At 44.2% G+C, this 21,564-nt stretch overlaps 1 protein-coding gene across 1 annotated transcript; it reads right to left on the bottom strand.

Annotated features, from left to right (window-relative positions):
* Positions 1–4,653: 4,653 nt before the first annotated feature.
* On the bottom strand, positions 4,654–20,901 carry LOC129192718 (T cell receptor alpha chain MC.7.G5-like). Its single transcript, XM_054797020.1, has 8 exons — positions 20,704–20,901; positions 20,052–20,639; positions 19,485–19,975; positions 19,108–19,417; positions 7,508–7,560; positions 5,449–5,661; positions 5,315–5,359; positions 4,654–5,248 (listed from the first exon to the last, which is right to left on the bottom strand). The coding sequence occupies exons 3-8, from the start codon at positions 19,528–19,530 to the stop codon at positions 5,133–5,135; spliced, it is 783 nt and encodes a 260-aa protein (XP_054652995.1). The 5' UTR covers positions 19,531–19,975; positions 20,052–20,639; positions 20,704–20,901; the 3' UTR covers positions 4,654–5,132.
* Between the last annotated feature and the right edge of the window lie 663 nt (positions 20,902–21,564).

Raw genomic sequence — 21,564 nt, 5'->3', positions numbered from 1 at the left:
CATCAGGATTGTATTTATATTTTATTTCATTCAGCCATGTTATGCTTGGAAATGCTTAATTTAGGCCAAGACTAAGTACAATTTGATTAAATATGCATTTTTAAAACTAATAATAGGCAGTATACAACTACAAAACAGTTATCATTTATTAATGAATTCATTTTTGAAAAACCAGGATAAAGTAACTGCGATTTTCCAACCGCGATGTAACGAAGGACAACTTGTACTGTAGTTCTAGCGATGAAGATGATGAAGCAGTATCAGTTTTTTTTCCAGCCACGTCACTCGTCCGGTCCTTCGCCCTGCCTGCCCTATCATGCATTTCTTCTTTTTCTCTTTTTCCAGGACGTCCTGCCATTCGTTTCCACCTTGCATGTAGAGAGGAACTTTGCTCACATGTGACTGACACCATAGACGAAGACCTTATTTGTGTGCATTCGTATCGACTTACTGGGACACTATTGGCACCTAAGTTCATCCTCTAGACTGCAGCAAGGAAATATGACCAACATTGCAACAGCTCTGACCTTCGCTACGATGCCAACTCGGACAACAGGGGTCCCCACCCACCGGGCCGGGGCCCAGTAGCGGTCCATGGGCGTGGCCGAACTGCGTCGACGAAAAGTTTCAGGCGCAATGACAAAAAAAAAAAAATACACACAAAAAAAAACTTTTGTAAATAACTAAATACAATTTTAAGTAAATGCATATACATTTTGGAAATATGGACCATTATTTTATTTAAAAAATATGTTTTTACATGTTTATGTTGTGTGTTGCGATTGTCCCACTTTGTTTGACAGTCCTTGAACGCACCATTGTAGGCTAGCCTTCTCCCTCTCTGCACAGATTGTCAACTATACCAGTGATCCCCAACCCCTGGGCCACGGCCCGGTACCAAATGACCCACGGCCCGGTACCAAATGACCCACGGCCCGGTACCGGGCCACGCAGAAAGAAAAAGAAAAAGTAAAAATAATTCCCATTATTTCATTTTTGTTGTTTTATTTTGAAAAGTGGCCGGATTCTTTCTGTTACATCCGTCTCAAATGAAACATGTCCATTGTGCGTGTGCTAACTTTAATCTCATGCCGCACAGATATACTACTGTATTTTTACCCTTTTTCTTTGACCTCATATTTGGTCCCAAATGCTGATACTATGTGGGAATGCATACTTATTGAGTGCTAATGTGCACATTTGTCTCAAGTTAATTCATGCTAGCGCACTGCCTTTTACCACACACGTCAAACAGCGATGTAATAATCTCTCTGGAAAAACTTAGCTGGAACTTGAACTGGTGGATGGTGGGTTTGGCATTCATTTTGTGCTTTTAATTTGATGTTATTAATGTCTTAGTTTTACCCCCGGTAATCTCCCCGGTCCGCGGAAGATTTGTGGGAACACAAGCCGGTCCGTGGGTCAAAAAAGGTTGGGGACCACTGAACTATACTGTATTTTTATTGGGGTTTTTTTCACTTCATATTTGCTCCCAAATGCCGATACTCTGTGGGAATACCTGAAGGTAAAGTCTGATGACGTTATTGAGTGCTAATATGTATATTTGTTGTGTGCACAGCTTCAGCTTCAGCTTCAGCTTCGCATTGTTACCAACTTTGGGAGAGACACCTTTCTGCTGGTACGTTCCTTAGAAAAGGCCACTCAAATTAGCAGATTTAAGGAACCACCGCAGATTCAATTTTAGATGCAGGCAGAGTAGGTTAATCCCCAAATGCATGAGGCAAGCGTCCCTTGAGCAAGGACACTTGGCAAGGAAAATGCAACTAAAATACATCAGAAAAATACAGAATTTGAGAATTAGGAGACTTAACATAGAGATAAGAAATAAACAGTCTGAAGTAGAAACCTTCTATCAGAGATTGCAAACCAAGCTTACGCATGAAACCTATCAGGAGGTTTGTGAATTTACTAAATCGGGTTATATGAAGCACCACAGCAAAACCAAAGAAAGGCATAAGGGAAAATTCCAGAAACTTCTATTGGAAAATCAACCACAGCTTGTCGTAAACACTAAGGATGGGGGTAATCAGACCAATACTAAAGAAAATTGGATCAAAAATCTGTCAGACAGAAGCCTCTTGGAGACAGAGAAGGCAGTATTAACCAAGGGTCTCAACTTCTCAGTGACTCCTAAAACGATACCCACAGTAGACTATATCACAGCAGCTGAATCGGCCATCAGGAACAATAACCTTTCTAGAACAGAGGCAGGGGACCTTCGTCTGAGAATATCGGCCCTTCTCAGTAGTCGAGGAAAAGGTTTCTTCAGACGTCATCTGTACTTCTGTGAAGAAGGTGTCGGACGTTTCACTCCTCATCCGAAGAGCTTCATCACCTTCTCAGTAGTGCTAAACCACCACCGTCCAATATCACGATAGGTGAGAGGAAAGCATTAGCGGCTCTGCAGAAAGATGAAGGCATCACCATCTTACCAGCTGATAAGGGCAGATGCACAGTGGTTCTCAACACATTGGACTATGAAGAAAAAATAAAAAGTCTAATTAGTGTCCAGAGAGCGCTCTCAACCTGTGGGTACCCGCGGTGGGCTTTTAACAAATGTCAAAAGAAGAGCGTAGGGAAAGAAACCCAAAAGCCCACAGAAGCAAAAAGGAGAGGAGTGGTAGTCCCTTATGTAGCGGGGGTCTCCGAAAAACTCCAGAGGATCTTATGGCAACACAAAATTCCTACCTATTTCAAACCAGTAAATACCCTGAGACAAAAATGAGTGCATCCTAAAGACAAGGCTCCAAACCAAAAACAGAGCAATGTGGTCTATTCCATCCACTGTAAAGATGAGGAATGCAAAGAGCACTACATTGGGGAAACTAAGCAAATGCTCCAAAAAAGGCTTTATCAACATCGCAGGGACAACTCGAGTGGTCCTCAATCAGCAGTACATCTACACCTTAAAGTAACCAATCACTCTTTTCAGGACAGCGATGTAAAGATTTTGGCCAAAGAAAACAGATGGTTTGAAAGAGGAGTAAAGGAAGCTATTTTTGTCAAACAACAGAACCCATCATTGAATCGGAATGGTGGTTTGAGGTTTAATTTGGACCCTGTGTTCAGCAGGTTACTGAGACCAAAACCCACAGCTCTTAGTCTTGCAAATGAGGTGAAGCCAGGGCCGAGCCAGAACAATAGATGCTAACGAGCCAGTATCAGAGTCGTTCATACCCAACTCAGGGAGCGACACTTCCCTTTTATCGGAGGTGTCAATAGCAGGAGCGGATTATAGCACTACTCCGCCCAGGCTTAGTGTAATGAACCAATAGAAGGAGGGTGTTGGCACACCAATTCTGCCCACTCTTACTGTACTTAAGGCCTAGGCTACCAGCACTTATTAGTTCGCTGACGAAGCTCTTCGGATGAGGAGCGAAACGTCCGACACCTTCTTCACAGAAGTACAGATGACGTCTCAAGAAGCCTTTCCCTCGATGCACAGCTTCAAGTTAATTCATGCTAGCACACTGCCTGTTAGCACACATCAAGCAGCGGCGCTATAATCTTCTCTCTGAAAAACAAACTCCAAGCTTATAGTGGTGGATGGTAGATCTGTATTCACTTTGTGCTTTTAATTTGATGTTGTTCCTGTCTTAGTTTTACACAATACATACTAAATGAGATAAATGACATCGCTATACAACCCTCACCACCACCACCCCGGTCCGCAGAGATTTGTGGGAACACGAGCCGGGCCATGGCTCAGTAACAAGACCGTTGATGGTCGGCGACGCTTCCAACCACTGCGCCATGATGATGACAGTGACAAGTAGTGATGTTTCGAGAAACTATTGGCTCTTTGAAATGAACGACAGGAGCTGGCTCGTGTCATTGGGAGCCGATTAGTTTTTCCTTTTCCTTTTTTCCTTGTTTTTTGTTCTTGTCCTGTCCAGCCATTAGGGCAGATAGTATTGTTGATCTAAATGCCCTTACGTGCTCAACAGATTTGCTCTGCCCGGGAAAAGTGTGAGATACACTTCCCGTTATACAGAATTTATTTGACTTTGATGTTTTTTTTTGTTATGCAAATTTGGAGCGGCCGGACCGCAGCAAGAAGGAATAGAGAAGAAAAGAAAAAAAAAACAGAGGGGGGAGTGCGCGGACAAAAGGGGGACAATAAAGAGTGAGACAAGGTCAACAGCAACAAAACAACAGAAACACACAGGACTACATCAGCAAATATCTATGACGGCTATAAAGACCATGGCGGAAAGGACAAAATTGGGTTGTTAATTTCACTGTTCCAATTGGAAGTGTAAAAGTCCCACAGTCAGTGCTTCCTTGAACACACACTAACAGCCTGAAGAGAAATTTGAATGAACTGGACCTTGTTATCCTGTATATCCAGTGTTGCCGTACTGTTTTGTAAAACACTCTTGTTTGTAGTTATCCTGTTGATGAGCCCATGGTGCTGCATTGGTAGCAAGTAATTGGGATCCATTTTAAACAATCAATTCCATGAAATAGCAGGAACACATCATGTCACGACCAAGAACAGAGAGCACACAGGTGCATGCTGCACTCTTCTTGACGTGCTCATGTGACCTGGAAGCTTCTCTGCGGCCGCCGCAAGAAGCCTGCACTTCCTGCCTGCAGCGACTCCGCTCGCAACAACAACCATTGCTCTCAGGTAGTGGAGTCGTACACTTCCTGTCATGGCAGCAGAGGTCATGTGATTGACAGTAAGTGAAGACGACAGTGACGAGGAGTGTTTGAGCACCTGCCCACATCCTGTCCCAACCACAGCTGACATCTGTGACGCAGTGCCATGGTGACCACTTCCTGTGGAAAGAGTCACAAAGATGCTCTGTGGGCGGGAGCCAATCAGAGCACAGCTGCACATGCACGCAAACACACTGAAAGCTAAACAAGTTTTGAATCATTACTTATCACAGTGTATTATATTGATTATTATCACTATGAAGCATTGTATGGATCAATACCATAATAACAGATGCACAAAATGATATTAATAATCCAAAACAATGATATTTATTGATTTATTGACTGTAATAAATTTAACTCAAAAAGCAACACCACATACACATACACACATACACAGCCGCTCCTTTCAGAAAGGGGAGGTGATGGTCGTGGCGCATGGAGGTCTACTGGGGTACAGCGAGCCACAGGCGCAGCGTCATGACGCCGTTGATGGCGAGCGTCTTGGCGAAGACAAGACGGAGGACGAGGACTGTGAGAGAGACCAGGTTGACCTTCTCGTCTGCCAAGGATACACACATTTAAGTCACACCGCACATGTTCCACCTCCTTCAGGTTCAATACTCACCTGGCGCCAAGGCGCCCTGGCACCACCCCGGTCCACTGTCACCTGCTATGGCAAACCAGGAAGCAGATGTCACATGGTGATGGTGCTCTGTGGCGTTCATGCTGACATCGGCCCCGCCAACACTCTTCACATACCTTTCTCACATGAGTCGGCGTGCTCGGCCGAGAGCAGTGTCACCTGATTGTACAGCGAGTCACCCAATATCCGCACAGCATGCGATCCCTGGAACACGTCTCCTTTTCCTGCCGTCTCCATGGCGTTTTGTCTGCTAAAGCCAGTGGCGAGGCAAGCCGTCACGTTACCCTCCAATTTGTCCAATTTGTAGAACGATGGCTCCCAGTCCTCCTCTATACACACACACACACACACCCACACACACACACACACACACACACACACAAATGATTCAGCAGCTTTCCCTTCATGGGTTTAACAGTGTCTCCAGTTTGGGTTCTCCTACACGTTCTAGCATTTAAGTAGAACTTAAGGGGCCTCCACTGTCCTCGTCTGGAGTCTTGTTCTGCTTCCAGAAAGTAATCTCTAGAGTCCAGACACACACTGGCTGTGACCTCAACCAGAACCTCATGAGAACCACTTCGACTTACATTCATGTGTCCAATTTAGTGAACATTAAACTTTTAATGATGGTCTCATTTTGTTAATTCAATTGGAATTTGAAAAAGTTATTTCCGATATGTTTTGTCCTAGCCAGTTTCGGCTTCTCCTTCACGTTCTAGCATGAAAGTAAAACTTACGGAGTTCAACTGTCAGTCTGGTTCCATTTCCAAAAAGGAATCTGTCGTATCCAGACACACACTGCTTGCGACCTCAACAAAAACCTCATTAGAACCATTTGGGCCTCACACACACAAATATTACCTGCATGACTTGTGATTCAGGTTCTACACTCAGTCAGGTTCCGCATGGCCAGTTTCTGAACATTAAACTCATTAACAAGTTTACACTTTTGAAATAAATCAAATTTGCTCAGAGTTCTACTGGGTTCTACTTTAAGTTCCCCAATGAAAGTAGAACTTACGGGACTCCGCTGTCAGTCTGGTTCTGCTTCCAACCTCATGAGAACCTTTGGGTCCTCACACACACACAGGTTTTTTTAAGTGAGCGACCCCAGTTTTGGGTTCTCCTTCACGTTCTAGCATCCAAAAAGTAATTTGTCGACCTCAACAAGAACCTCATGAGACCCTATGTTTCTTCACACAAATACAAATCATCAGCATTCACTCTGGTTCTATGCTCATGTAACGGATGCCAGCCTGTGAGGCTGTGCAAGTGTACTTTGGTAAACCTCACTCCCTCTGAACGTACTGAACATGCGGTCAAAAGTCTGGGCTTTTGGCCGTGTGGTCAGCACTCTCGCCTCCCATTGCGAAGGTCTTGTGTTCGAGCCCCGATGCGGGGCAGTGAAGCAGATCGGGTTACACTCAGTCAGGATCCGAATGTCCATTTTACTGAATATTAAACTCAGTCATGATTGTCTAATTTTATTCATTTAATTAGAATTTGAAGAATAAACATTTAAATTGTTTTCTATATTTTTATACGTTTTTACAAATTGAAGCCAGTTTGTATTCTTTTGGGTTCCTCACTTTCGAGCATGAAAGTCAAACTTACGGAGTTCCACTGTCAGTCTGGTTCCGCTTCCAAAAACTAATCTGTTGTTTCCAAACACACACTGGTTATGACCTCAACAAGAATCTCATGAGAACCTTTGGCCCCTCACACACAAATCTGCATGCCTTGTGGTTCAGGTTCTACGCTCAATCAGGTTCCACATGGCCAGTTTACTGAACGTTAAACACGTTAAAAAGTTTTACACTTTGAAACAAAACAAATTTGCTGCCATTTTGGGTTCTACTTTATGTTCAAGCTTGAAAGAAGATCTTACTGGCATCCACTATCAGTCTTGTTCCACTTCCAAAAAGTAATCTGTTGACTCCATACACACACTGGTTGTGACCTCAAGAAGAACCTCACAAGAAACTTGGTATCCTCACACACACACAAGTAATCGACCTGCATGACTTGTGGTTCAGGTTATACGGTCAGTCAGGTTCCGCATTGCCAGTTTACTGAACAGCAAGGTTGTTAAAATAAGTTTTACATTTTGAAACAAAATACATTTTGTGTGAGTTTGGGTTCTACTTTATGTTCAAGCTTGAAAGAAGAACTTACGGTCTTCCACAGTCAGTCTGGTTCCGCTTCCAAAAAGTAATTTGCTGGTTCCAGACACACACTGGTTGTGACTTCGACAAGAACCTCACAAGAAACTTGGGGTCCTCACACACACAAATATCATCGAACTGCATAACTGGTGGTTCAGGTTCCGCATGGCCAGTTTACTGAACAGTAAGCTCGTTAATAACCTTTACATTTTCAAACAAAACTAATTTACTGCGAGTTTTGGTTCTACTTAAGTTCAAGCAGGAAAGTAGAATTTACTGGCGTCCACTGTCAGTCTGGTCCCGCTTCCAAAAACTAATCTGCTGTTTGCTCCAGGCACACACTGGTTGTGACCCCAACAAAACCCCACGAGAAACCTAGGGTATTCACACACACAGATATCATCTGCATGACTTGTGGTTCAGGTTCAGGTCAGTCAAGTTCCACATGGCCAGTTTACTGAACATTAAACGCATTAATAATTGTCAAGTTTTACACATTGAACAAAACAAATTTGCTGTCAGTTTGGGTTCTACTTTATGTTCAAGCTTGAAAGAAGAACTTACTGGCATCCACAATCAGTCTCGTTCCACTTCCAAAAAGTAATCTGTTGACTCCATACACACCCTGGTTGTGACCTCAACAAGAACCTCACAAGAAACTTGGGATCCTCACACACACACAAGTAATCGACCTGCATGACTTGTGGTTCAGGTTATACGGTCAGTCAGGTTCCGCATTGCCAGTTTACTGAACAGTAAGGTTGTTAAAATAAGTTTTACATTTTGAAACAAAATACATTTTGTGCGAGTTTGGGTTCTACTTTATGTTCAAGCTTGAAAGAAGAACTTACGGTCTTCCACAGTCAGTCTGGTTCCGCTTCCAAAAAGTAATTTGCTGGCTCCAGACACACACTGGTTGTGACTTCGACAAGAACCTCACAAGAAACTTGGGGTCCTCACACACACAAATATCATCAAACTGCATAACTGGTGGTTCAGGTTCCGCATGGCCAGTTTACTGAACAGTAAGCTCGTTAATAACCTTTACATTTTCAAACAAAACTAATTTACTGCGAGTTTTGGTTCTACTTAAGTTCAAGCTTGAAAGTAGAATTTACTGGCGTCCACTGTCAGTCTGGTCCCGCTTCCAAAAACTAATCTGCTGTTTGCTCCAGACACACACTGGTTGTGACCCCAACAAAACCCCACGAGAAACCTAGGGTATTCACACACACAGATATCATCTGCATGACTTGTGGTTCAGGTTCAGGTCAGTCAGGTTCCACATGGCCAGTTTACTGAACATTAAACGCATTAATAATTGTCAAGTTTTACACATTGAACAAAACAAATTCGCTGTCAGTTTGGGTTCTCCTTCACATTCTAGAATGAAAATAAACGTACTATCTTCCACTGTCAGTCTGGTTCCGCTTCCAAACAGTAATCTGTTGAATCCAGACACACACTAGTTGTGACCTCAACAAGAACCTCATGAGAACCTTTAGGTCCTCATATACACAGATATCATCTGCATGACTTGTGGTTCAGGTTCTACGCTCAGTCGGTTCTGCATTTCTAGTTAACTGAACATTCAACATTTAAAATTAAAATCAGTAACGATTGTAGAGTTTGTCACCAGTTTGGGTTCTGTTCTGAAAGTAGAACTTACCGACTTCCACTGTCAGTCTTGTTCCGCTTCTAAAAAGTAATCTGTTGAGTCCAGACACACACTGGTTGTGACCTCAACAAGAACCTCAAGAGAACCATCCACACACACACACAAATGCGAATGCGGCGTGGTTCTGCGTGTAAAGGCTTGATTAGCATCAGTAAGTAAAACTACTAGTTTGATTTCAGTCAAAGTGAGACAGCAAAGATGTGGAATAATGAGCATGAATGAAGTAAGAAGAAGAACGTAGTCCAGTAGAACTTACTGCTTTCAACCGTCAAGCTGGTCCCGCCGCCAAAGTAGATCTTGTAGCCCACAGCAGCATTCACACAACAACAAACACTACAACAAAAACAACACACTGACCTCCAACCTCATACACATGACTTAGATGTTTTTTAAGACACACTCGCACACACACACACACACACGGACACACATATAAACACACACACACACGTGTATCCACTGAAAAAAAAGAAACATATCACCTGTTTGAAACTTCTTCAACTGTCTGTCAGGTTGGCTTCGCTCCAGGCTCTGCAACTTCAGCTCGCACCGCATTTCAAGCTGTCCCTTTGTAGCTTTAGCTCCTCCTTCTCCAGGGGACGTGGCCTAGGTCTGGGAAGCTGGTAACTATATGTAGAGGATCGTCTGCAGAAAACGCAGTTTGCATAAAACCTTTATGTGGTATACAATGAAAGCGAATTCGCGCTTAAGGCTCTGTCCCATTGCCCCCTTTAATGATTCCGTCTAAATAACGAAGTCGCACATTTATTGGTCTTTTCAGCTGGTTAACTCATTCAATCACAGCCGTTTTTCAAAAGACAACCCATTCAGTACCAGCCATTTTACATGATTTTGACGGATCTTTCAAGGCACACAGAATATATTGTTCTATGGCTATATACTGTAAACATGGAACCTACCAAAAGAAATATTAGACTCCCGTCTTTCATCAGACAAAAAAAGTTTGTTTCTAGCTTTTTCCATTCTTTAGTAATCAGTGAGTAGAACGTAGGCAAGTTTTAGGAAAATATCAGTTCACGACTAGAAAGGGAAAAACCTTTAGCTCAGGCTAAAAAAAGTTTGTTTGCAGCAGATCGCCGTGTTTAAGGACTACAATCTGAGTCGGCATTAGCTGACGGAACACCGGGAGAAATATTTAAAAAATGACTGACCCCGAAAAAGCACGCACATCGGACGCTTTGTTAGCTAAACTGCAAACGCAGCAAGGCTTTTTTACCAAGCTCCATACATTCAGTGATGAAGCAACCAAGACCAGCTTTGTGATATCCCACAAAATAGCCAAAAACAGCAAGCCATTCTTGTTTTTTGTGAAACGAAGGGCAAAGACATCCCAGAGCGCTCAGGTGAGGACTGGATGACAGATTTTGCATTTGCTGTTGATGTGACTGCCCTGATGAACGAACTGAACACCAAGCTGCAAGGCAAGGACCTTTTTCTACATGAAATGCACATTGTGGTGAAGGCTTTCATGAGAAAGATAGTTTCTTTCAAGACAACTGGAGAGCAACACTCTCACTCACATCCAAACCCTGAAAGAAGTCTCATCACCTGTGCAGGTACTCAGCCATGTTAGGAGCATTGCATGGTGAGTTTTCAAGGCGCTTTGAGGATCTCAGAACAATGGAGGGTGAAATGCACATGATTTCCTTTCCCTTTACCTGTAGTGTGGATGATGCATCCAGGGATGTTCAGCTGGAACTCATTGATGCTGTGCTGGCAGAGCACTTTAAGTCAGGATCTCTGCTGGATTTCTACTCTTTCCGAACAATAGGAAACATGCGCAGAAGATGTTTGTTCTCTTTGGCTCTACCTACATTTGCGAACAAACATTTTCAGTGATGAAATTTACAAAATCCAGATATAGATCCTCTACCTGTCTACCATTGTTTTGAGAAATTTGTGTGAATAAATTAAATTTTTTTGGAAGGCAATCTCACTTTTTACTTGCGTAAACTTTAACACATTTTGTCCGCTTACTGCTTTATTTAAATAAAGAAATACAATAAATGTTATATATAATTATATTATAGCTCAGCCTTTTGGCTTGGCCCTCCACAACATTTTGTGTTTCTTATGCGGCCCCAATGGAAAAAATAATTGCCATCCCCTGATCTTACCTACGACACCTACTACTACAGCAACATGAAAGGTGCTTTGAAGGCTGTTCCAAGACCCCACTTTGGAAAGGCCGACCACATCTCCATATTCCTTTATCCAACATACAGACAACTTCTTAAAAAAGCTCCCCCTGTAAGTACAGCAGTTAAAGTGTGGAATGAAGAAACTGATCAAGTACTTCAGGACTGCTTTGGCTGCACAAACTGGGATGTGTTTAAAACTGCAGCGGGGAGGGAAGATTGTACTGTTGATTTGGATGAATATGCTTCTGCTGTTACTGGCCACATTAGCAGATGCATAGAGACTGTTAGCACCACCAAGTATTACAGAAAATACCCTAACCAAAAACCGTGGATGAACTGTGATGTAAAGGCCAAATTTGTGCTACGTGCTCGTTCGACTGCATTTGTCACCGCTGATGACTACAAAAAGGCCAGATATGACCTGAGGAGGTCCATACGAGAGGCCAAAAGACAGTACAGACAGAAACTGGAGGGCTACTATTTCACCTCAGACCCTCGGCGCATGTGTGCGGGGCTCCAGCACATCACAGACTATCGACAGCGGAGTAGCGTAGCCACGTCCAGCCAAACCACACTTCCAGATGAGCTGAATGAGTTCTATGCCCGCTTTGACACCCAAACCCCTGATGAGCAGAGAGGGTGGCTGGACTTGGGGAGCACACAGGACTCATCTCTCATGGTGACATCAGCTGATGTGCGCAGGGTTCTGAACAAAACAAACCCACAAAAAGCTGCAGGCCCAGACAACATCTCAGGCCGTGCACTTTGGGTTTGCTCATCAGAGCTAGCTGATGTGCTTGCTGACATATTTAACCTGTCGCTTGCACAAGCATCTGTACCGACCTGCTTTAAGTCCACCACCATAGTGCCCGTACCCAAGAAGAGCAACGTGACCTGCTTGAATGACTATCGCCCTATAGCACTCACTCCTATTGTTATGAAGTGCTTTGAAAGAATAGTCATGACCCACATCAAAAAGAGCATCCCGGCAACTGTGGACCCTCTACAGTTTGCATATCGCCAGAACCGGTCCACGGATTGTGCAGTCAACACTGTCATCCACACAGCCCTTTTGCACCTACAGGGCCAGGACACATACTGTATGTCAGAATGTTATTTATAGACTATCGCTCTGCTTTTAATACAGTCAGCCCACACAAACTCACAAATAAGCTCCTCACACTTGGCCTGTCACCCCCCCTCTGTAACTGGGTGTTTAACTTTCTAACAGGCAGGCCCCAGTCAGTCAGAGTCCACAATCGCACATCCAGCTCAAGAATTGTGAGCACTGGGACCCCACAGGGGTGTGTGCTGAGTCCACTCCTCTACACGCTCTTCACCTACGATTGCGTGGCCTCCCAGAACAACACCAGCATCATTAAATTTGCGGATGACACTACAGTCATCGGCCTGATCACTGGTGGTGTTGAAACATCATACAGAAGAGAGGTGGCGGACCTCATAGCTTGGTGTCGTGATAACAATCTCCTTCTCAATACAGATAAGACTAAAGAGATGATCATTGACCCAAGAACAAGGGAAAAGGAGCCGTATAGACCCCTGTTTATTGATGAGACTGAGGTGGAGAGGGTGAAAACCTTCAAGTTCCTTGGCACACACATCAGCGAGGACCTCACCTGGTCTCACAACACCCAACAAATTCTGAAGAAGTCCCAAAGGAGACTGTACTTCCTGAGAAGACTGAGGAAATTTGGCATGTCCACCACAATCCTGAGTTGCTTCTACAGATGCACTATGGAAAGTGTCCTTACCGCCTCCATCACTGTTTGGTACGGTAACTGTACAACACGTGATAGGAAGGCACTCCAGCGGGTGATCAAGACCTCACAAAACATTGTTGGGGCAGCCCTCCCCTCACTGCAAGACATTTATAAAACTAGAGTCCTACTCAGAACACACAACCTCATCAAGGACAGCACACATCCACAACACTCATTATTCACACTCCTACCGTCAGGAAGACGCTACAGGAGTTTGAAGTCCAGGACCACAAGGCTGGCAAACAGTTTTTACCCACAGGCCATCAGGCTTCTCAACGAAGCACTCACACACGCCGCACGCAACACACGCACACACTCATAGCACTTTATTTATTTGTATTATTTATTTGTATTATTTATCTGTATTATTGTCTCTTCTGTTGTTGTTGCTTAATTTATTGGTATTTATGTTTCTTATGTTCTTATTCTTTCTTGTGTTTTCTTTCTTTTCTTGGGAGAATGAACAGAATAAGATTTTCATTGAGTGGTATAACTGCCTGTTTTACTATGCATATGACAATAAAACTCTCTTGAATCTTGAATCTCTTACCTCACGACATTCAACACTCCAAATGGGCGGTGCAGATGGCTGAGGCTACCTTTTGGCCTAAATTGTGCACCACAAATATTCCAGCTCATCATGGATGGAATGCTGGAAGGCATAACAGGAGCCATCAGTGTGATGGATGACATACTCATGATGCTATCCTGCACAAAGTGGTTGAGAAAGCTACGAGCTACAATCTGAAGTTCAACTTCAACAAGTGTCATTTTAGACAAGCTTCAGTGCCATATGTAGGTCACCTAATAACGGCAGACGGTTTAAAGCCAGACCCCGGAAAAGTGGAAGCTGTGCGCCACGTCACCCCCGTCAGGCAAGGATGGTGTTCGTCGCTTCCTTGAATTTGTGACCTACCTGGCAAAATTAATTCCAAACCTGAGTCAAATGGATGCACCTTTGTGGCAGCTTCTAAAACGTGATGTGGAGTTTGCATGCAATCCAGAACAACAAACAGCAGGCCTTCAACACCTTAAAGGAGCTCTGCACACACCCCCCGGTGCTGAAATATTTTCACCCTGACAATCCTGTGGAAATATTCTGTGACACAAGCAGCAGTGGGCTTGGCGCAGTCCTGCTGCAGGAAGGCCAACCTGTAGCGTACTCCTCAAGATCACTGACTGATGGTGAAATGCGCTATGCGCATATTGAAAAGGAAATGCTCTTTATTGTTCATGCCTGTATCAAATTCCACAACTACATATTTGGTACACATGTCACAGTTAACGACCACAAGCCACTCGAAGACATCTTCAAGAAACCACTTCTGGCGACCAACATGTGTATACAGAGGATGCGTTTGCATCTACAGTGGTATGATGTAACGATCAGGTACAGGAAAGGAAAACATATGGAACTCCCAGATACACTGTCCAGAGCGCAGCTTTCAGAGAGCTCAACAGACATGGAAGGACAAGAATGTGTGTCCATGCACAACTTTATTGCAGTCAGCAATCAGAAGTACGCAGAGCTTCAGAAGTACACGAGGGAGGAGCTAGACTGTCTTCGCCAAGTAATCGAGCGCGGTTGGCCAGACCACAGGCTTGAAGTGCCCGGTCCAGCACAGCCATACTGGGTCTCACGTCGCCAACTAGTGGTGAGCGATGGAATCATCTACAAGGGTCTCAGCATAGTCGTGCCCCCCACCATGCGAGATCACATGCTAGTACATAAGTCTCATGTAGGGATGATGAAGAGCAAACAGTGAGCCCGAAAAGTGTTATACTGGCCAGGTATGAGTGCACAAATTGAAGAGATGATCAGAAACTGCAGTAAGTGTGCTGATTTTCAAAATAAGCTACCAAGACAACCATTCAAGCAGACAGAAACTCCAGATGGCCCATTTGAGGAAGTTGCGTCAGACCTGTTTGAGTAAGTTTCAGTGTAAGCAGTACATTCTAGTGGTGGACTACTTTTCCAAATACATTGAAGTAGATGAGCTCAAAGATCAGCGCAGCCGCACCACTATAGACACCCTGAAGGCGCAGTTCAGCGGGCACGGCATTCCCGCCACTCTTCGAACAGACAATGACCCGTGTTGTGCAGAGTTTTGCATCCACGCCGAGATCTGCATGCTGGTCGCGGGAGCGCGCACGCTCAGCTGAAAACTAAACCGTGTGACGCCGTGCTATTCTTACGACACAGCACTTCATGATAATGAAGCGATGGTACGTTTTGTCAGCTTTATGGGTAACTATACAGCATCCGAAGCACACAATATATGAAAGCTTGAATTTCTTCTTTAGATTTGTTAGATATGTCGAAGCATTTGATTTAAGCATATCCAGAAACGCGGTGAGAGGTGCAGGACCGACATTCACAATGTAACTGTGGCACTTTGTTACACAGTTGTCCCTCTATTTATTTGTTTCTGTATAACAAATGACAAATTAGAAATGTGCACGTAATTACCTGTTGAGTTTATGGTCAGCAGCTGGCGAACTTTTACTGCATTGCAAATTAAAACGAAGGAAGTGTGACCAAGACACCAGGAAGAGTTGTTAGCAGACACTGAATGAGGCGTGATGCAACAGTCGTCCTCACTTGTTGGATATTCTTTTTGTTGGGCTGACAGACCCCCAACCAGGGCCTTTGTGGAAAATTAAAAATAAAAGGTGTTGCACTTGATAGCGTTCTGCTCATTCACACATCAACAACCTAATGTACTAAGCTCATTCATTTATAGAAAAGAGGGGCATGCATGCAGTATTTGGCGGGGTGGATTTTGGACCTGCCGAGATTGGCATGCACCCCTCCTTGGTCAGAGATGGCTCCTACATGTATGTAATTCACACGATGTGCTTCAAAGACACCCACCTCTCACGTGGTTGGCATCATCTAATCTAAAAATGCCGCAAACAAGAAATAGGGGGTGCATGGAATTCTCGGCATGGCAGATTTTGGACCTGCCGAAAATTGCATGCACCCCTCCTTGGTCAGAGATGGCTCCTACATGTATGTAATTCACACGATGTGCTTCAAAGACACCCACCTCTCACGTGGACTGCATCATTTCATCTAAAAATGTCCCAAACACAACACCCGCAATACTCCTCAGAGGAATTAAAAGAGTTCTTCTAGTGTTACGTAAACATCGTCACCACACACACCTCACTCTACTGGTGAAGCGGAGCGAGCAGTGCAGACGGTGAAGAGGCTGTGGAGTAAAGCAGTGGTCCACAAGCTCACAAGTGTTCCCACCACTGAACTCTATACTACTGGAAGGGGCGTCCCTGCTGCCATCTTGCTTCACCCAAAAAAAGCACACACGCATACACATACATGTATCTTCATTCACTACATTTATTATGTTTCGGTATCAAAATTACCACGAATTAACAAAAATTCCATTGAAACAGAGTAAATTTACTAGACCCAAATCTCAAAATTTCCCTCCAGTTTAAGTTTTTTCTACCTCTATGGTGTGAAATTACAATGCATAACAACTCAGTTTCAGTGTTCACAAGGTATTTGTTATGATAAGGATCTACGTAGTATCAAAGTTAAATGCTAGCATACCTTTAGAAGATGATAGGAAAGTCAAATATTGTTGGAACTGCATTTTGTGGTAATCTAACAGTCTGGCCGGTCCTGTCCAAGTTCTCCTCGGTGAAATGACTTGAACAGAGTTGCGATCTGGCTGCAGGAATCCACCTGTCTCTCTGCATATTTAATGCAGCCACATCCTGGATGCAGTGAGTGGTCTCCAGCAGTTGTCATCAGAGCCCATAGCTCCCCCGGTCATACATCGTCAACAGTGGGGGGTAGAACTATCGTCGCAACATTCAACGTCTTCGCTCCAGCACGGCAGCCGCCAACTTACACCGACACAGGATTTGTGATGAAGACTGGACTGAGTATGCTGATGTGCCAGCAGACAAGGAGCCGCAGAACCCTGTTCCGGTTTCATCTGAGCTTCCACAGCCCAAAGGTCAAGAGGTCACCAGTCAGTGCAGTTCTTCCGGACATTACACAACTAGGAGAGGCAGAGTTGTGAAGCCTCCCGATAGGCTGAATATTTAGCATTGGGTGTGGTAAAGACACCTAAGGAAGTGATGTGCTGGTAACCTCTCCTTCCTAGTTCAAAGTTTAAATGTTTGCATGTTCATTGATCACTTACGCAAAGTTACGTAATTTGAACTAATAAAAAAAGCTAAAGAATTTTGAATGTGAATGATAAGTGGTAAAGTTACAAGCTATAGTTTCATCTAGAGAGGGAGATGTAATGTACTGTGTAAGTTGTGTACATGAAGTGGTGTTTCTGTAATGTCCCTTCAAAGCTGCCGTAGCGTGAGCAGTAGAGTTGCACAGTGTTGTACAAGCACATGCGATGAGGCAATAAAGAAGATGGCTACCACCTGAACTCACGCAAGTCATGCTGTCAGTACCGCCACATTATTTCACACTCTGAGGTGTTGATGAATTAGTGGAGTACATCACCTCTATTTGCCCCTCACGTTTATGGCTGCTGCATGTGGATAAAATGCTGAAACAATAGAATACTTTGTCGTTTTGACCTGAAATCATTTCTGTCCACACGGAAGGAGCAGTTGTGTTCTGCTGCCAAAAAGCCAACATAATATTTTGACTCCCAGTCGACATTCTCCTGATTTTTTTCAGTCTTTTTTTTTGTCTTATACTCACAGAATCGATTCGACTTTGTCATAAGCTGGACAAGTGGAACATGATGGACCTTATATTCTTCTCCTATTGTTCCGGTGTGTCACGTGGCTTTGTCTGTCTGTGCGTCTGTTTACAGCACCACATGTACAGTAGGTGTGCTTTATGTATTACCCAGTAATACCTTCTGAACTGGATGTGACTATTTGCTGAGCCGACACTGTGGGGACACACTTTTTTTTCAATCTGAAAAAAAGTGTTCCCATGTGGGTAGGGCCTTACTGTCACTCATTGGACTATGGTTTCTTTTGTGGTGGTGAAGTTCATCTGCATGTGATCAAGTACAAACGTTACAGTCAGAAAGCCATTCTTGGCCAGATATCTGCAGACCACTATGCACTGTTTGTTATTTGACCAAATTGCTCAAGTTAAGTCCTTATTTCAGGGCAGTATTTATTTGACAAAAAATTGGTGGCAATAGTGGGATTGCTTGGCTAATTGGACCTGCACCTGTGGCAGCCAGTGAGTGATGATCCTGGAATTTAAAATGTTCCCATTGTTTCCTGTGTTTGATGGTGTTGGTGTGTTTTTAATTTTGGAGCATTTTTGTGTTTGGATGTTACTGCGCGTTTGCACCTGTCACCACAGTAAATGCATGACAATATGCTAGAAATAACCATAAGAAACATAATCAAACTGTAGTATGAATGTTGATAAAAGGAAAAAATGTAGAATGAACAAGAGGTTTTGCACTAAGTTTGTGATCATTGTGTTGGTGATTTGTGATTATATTTCTATTGTGACTGTGGTGGAAAAACACTTTTACACATCCCCAACAATGCAAATATTAATAAATGGAATACTTTTCCTAAATATTAAAACTTCACATCAATCAGTACTTGTTTGATGGACATTGTGGTCGGTTGTGCAAAACACTTTCAGACATTTGTGTACTAGGACAGTAAACATGACTATTTAAAAAAGTTAAACATTTGCTGTGACTCTCATATTTACTGTACAATGAAAAACATATGTTGAAATGGAGGCAACCTGGGTATTTACTTGAGTTGACGCCTACGCCACTTCATGATGTTTACAGTTCAGCACAGCAATCTTATGGAGGCTGATGAGAACAAAATAAAACGCGTCCAGACACCTCTGATACCTTGGCAATAGACAACAAAAGCTGTGAAAACCTTCTCCGAACCAGCTTTGAAACACAGTGACAATCTGTGAGGTGATGCCGCAATGGGACCTTTGACTTGAGGGGCCTACAGGAGTTTTTGTGCGTGTGCAGCAGAGCTGTCAGTCATTGTGGGCTGCAGGGCGCAGTAGTAGACGGCAGAGTCGTTCAGCTGCACGTCTTGGATCACCAGAGGAGCTCGGTGGGCGGTGGCGTTGATGCTGCAACTGAATCTGTTCTCAAAGCGTCTCTCCGTCTTTCCCTGACCGATCTTGAAGCGACTCAAGATGAACTCGGGTGCCGCCTGGCCGTTCTGTTTGTACCAGAAGATGTAGTCGTTACTTCCAGAGCTTTCATAGCTGCAGTCCAGCGTCACAGGGTCGCCCTTCATCGCGTGCATGTCCCCCACTGGCTGGTTGACTGTCTGATCGCCACTACCTGTCAGAGGACAACAAAGGTGGTCAGACATCATGCGACTTGACACACTCATCTCACATGCCCTTACCGAGGCTCCAGGCAGCCATCAGCACACACACCAGCGTACGCTTCATGTTTGCACTCCTGGGCTGCTTGTACGCTGACTTGGTGGCTGAGGAGGCAGGGCCTAATCCCACTGTGGGAGGTGCTTCTCGCACACACACACACACACGCACACACAGAGTGAGAAGTGGTCATGTGCATGATGCAGTGCGGTTATTGTGCAGCCACGTGCACTGTCACAGTCACTGTGGGCCTCACAGCACAGTAGATGACAACATGGGGGTGCAGTGAAGACCACCTCAGGTCCACATGGAACGTCCCCATGCTTCCGTCACGTCTGAACTTTGTTAAATCGTCTTCTGCTTGGGAATACTCTCTGACCAGCAGCTGTGGAGGTGAACCTTGTTTCTTCTGGTACCAGGACAGTCCGGTGTCGCCCCCGGAGAAGTTGCAGGACAGTGTCAGCACGTCACCCTCCAAAACCACCACCTGCTCCATGGATGATGCCATCACGCCCTGACAAGAACCTTACAATAACACAAAGCATTCAACAAACTCTACAAGATTCTTGGCTCACAACCTGTAGACGCACCTGCCAGAACGGTGAGTGCCATCACGTATGCCAGAGGGAGGCGCATCCTGGTCAACAACACTGAAACCACCACCATGACACCTCCTTTATATGACACCATGGAGCTCCGCCTCCCACAATGTGCCACTGCATTACATGCCCCACCCTTCACTTCCTTAACACACACAGAAGGTTACCAAGGTGATGAAATGTCATGGAAGGTGACAGTTTGTGGAGGTGTCCCCCTAGTGGAGACTGTAGAAAGTGTCCATGAAGAGTTCTTGCACGGAGGAGGAGGCCATGTTGTCACAGTGGTCTTCACAGCACAGTAGTAGACTCCAGAGTGGCTGACGTTTACGTTCTCCAGCAGCATGTTCACTCTTCTCTGCTCTTTTTCCACGCTCATCTTCAGGGCGCCATTTATCACATTTCCACGTCCAGTGTGGGACATGAGGAAGTGCGGCGCTTGTCCTGGAAGAAGTTTGTACCAGACAAAGTACTCTGCACTAGACATGTCGTTGGCGTAAAAGTACGACAGCATCACCTGACCGCCTTCTGATGTCAACACTTCATCCATCAACGCAGTCAGCTCGTCGCCGCAGACGACACCTGAAAGATGAGATAAGCGTGTTTGGGCGTGTGTGGTGAATGACCTTTCACCTCATCGACTCACCTGCCAGAGAGATGAGAAGCAGCCAACAAGCTGACAGCAACATGATGAATGATCTACCTGCTAACCTCTTCTTTTCACCACACTCAAGCACCACCCCTCATCATGCTGTCATGTGACTCAACCTCTACACTTCCTGTGCTGTGTCCGAATTTTGGACCAGGTCACATGACTGCGAAGTTCCAAGTACAACACTGCACCCTGCTGGCCAGATGTGTACCAGAGTAGAATATATTGTACTTTGTTAAATGATGGCAGACATGGCAACAACGCTCACCACTGGCACGTACGTAGCACTTGCAGGCTGCTATAGGAACCAGAGCTGTGAGGAATGTCCTGTGGTGAGTCACATTACGTTATGAATAATTTTGTGTTTAAACTCTTAATATTTTGTATTTTACAGTGTAATGTATTCCTAACAATGTTGTCAAAGTGCAAAACACATTACCTAACAGCAAACCAAATGAAAATTACAGCAGCCAGAAAGTGAACGTACCACATCCCGGAATTATAGGAAGTAATAATCAGCTCCGGGGAGTTGGTACATTCCTTTTCTGGTGTATCTTTGTAGTGCAAAACACAAAACAAAAAGAAAAACTCATTTCAATTACACTAAGCTAATGTGGCTCACACAGGTACACAATACTTCAGTACCATCTAGTGGTTCATATGTGAATTACACCTCTTATGATGGTCTCAAAAAAATTGATCAATAACATTGACGATCAACATTAATTTGTAGCACAATTATCGCCATAAGGCCTGAGCAACAGACGGCAACTTCAAGCTGCTTCAAGCAAATTGAGGCATTATTTGGAGTGAGCTCACGGACCACCTCCGAAATGAAGGCCAAGTTTCATGAAA

This window comes from Dunckerocampus dactyliophorus, chromosome 13 (genome assembly GCF_027744805.1).
Source record: "Dunckerocampus dactyliophorus isolate RoL2022-P2 chromosome 13, RoL_Ddac_1.1, whole genome shotgun sequence".
NCBI classification, from domain to species: Eukaryota; Metazoa; Chordata; class Actinopteri; order Syngnathiformes; family Syngnathidae; genus Dunckerocampus; species Dunckerocampus dactyliophorus.
This window is presented reverse-complemented; position numbering and strand designations above follow the sequence as displayed.

Bases quoted from the DNA above. Each gene is read 5' to 3' on its own strand.
- LOC129192718 (XM_054797020.1), bottom strand. From the start codon at position 19,530: ATGAAGCGTACGCTGGTGTGTGTGCTGATGGCTGCCTGGAGCCTCG. The intron at 5,662-7,507 runs GTAAGTTCTTCT...GTGTGTGTATAG, and splicing joins CAGACTGACTGTGGAAGACC to AGGAGGACTGGGAGCCATCG. The intron at 5,360-5,448 runs GTATGTGAAGAG...GGTTTGCCATAG, and splicing joins CGCCGACTCATGTGAGAAAG to CAGGTGACAGTGGACCGGGG.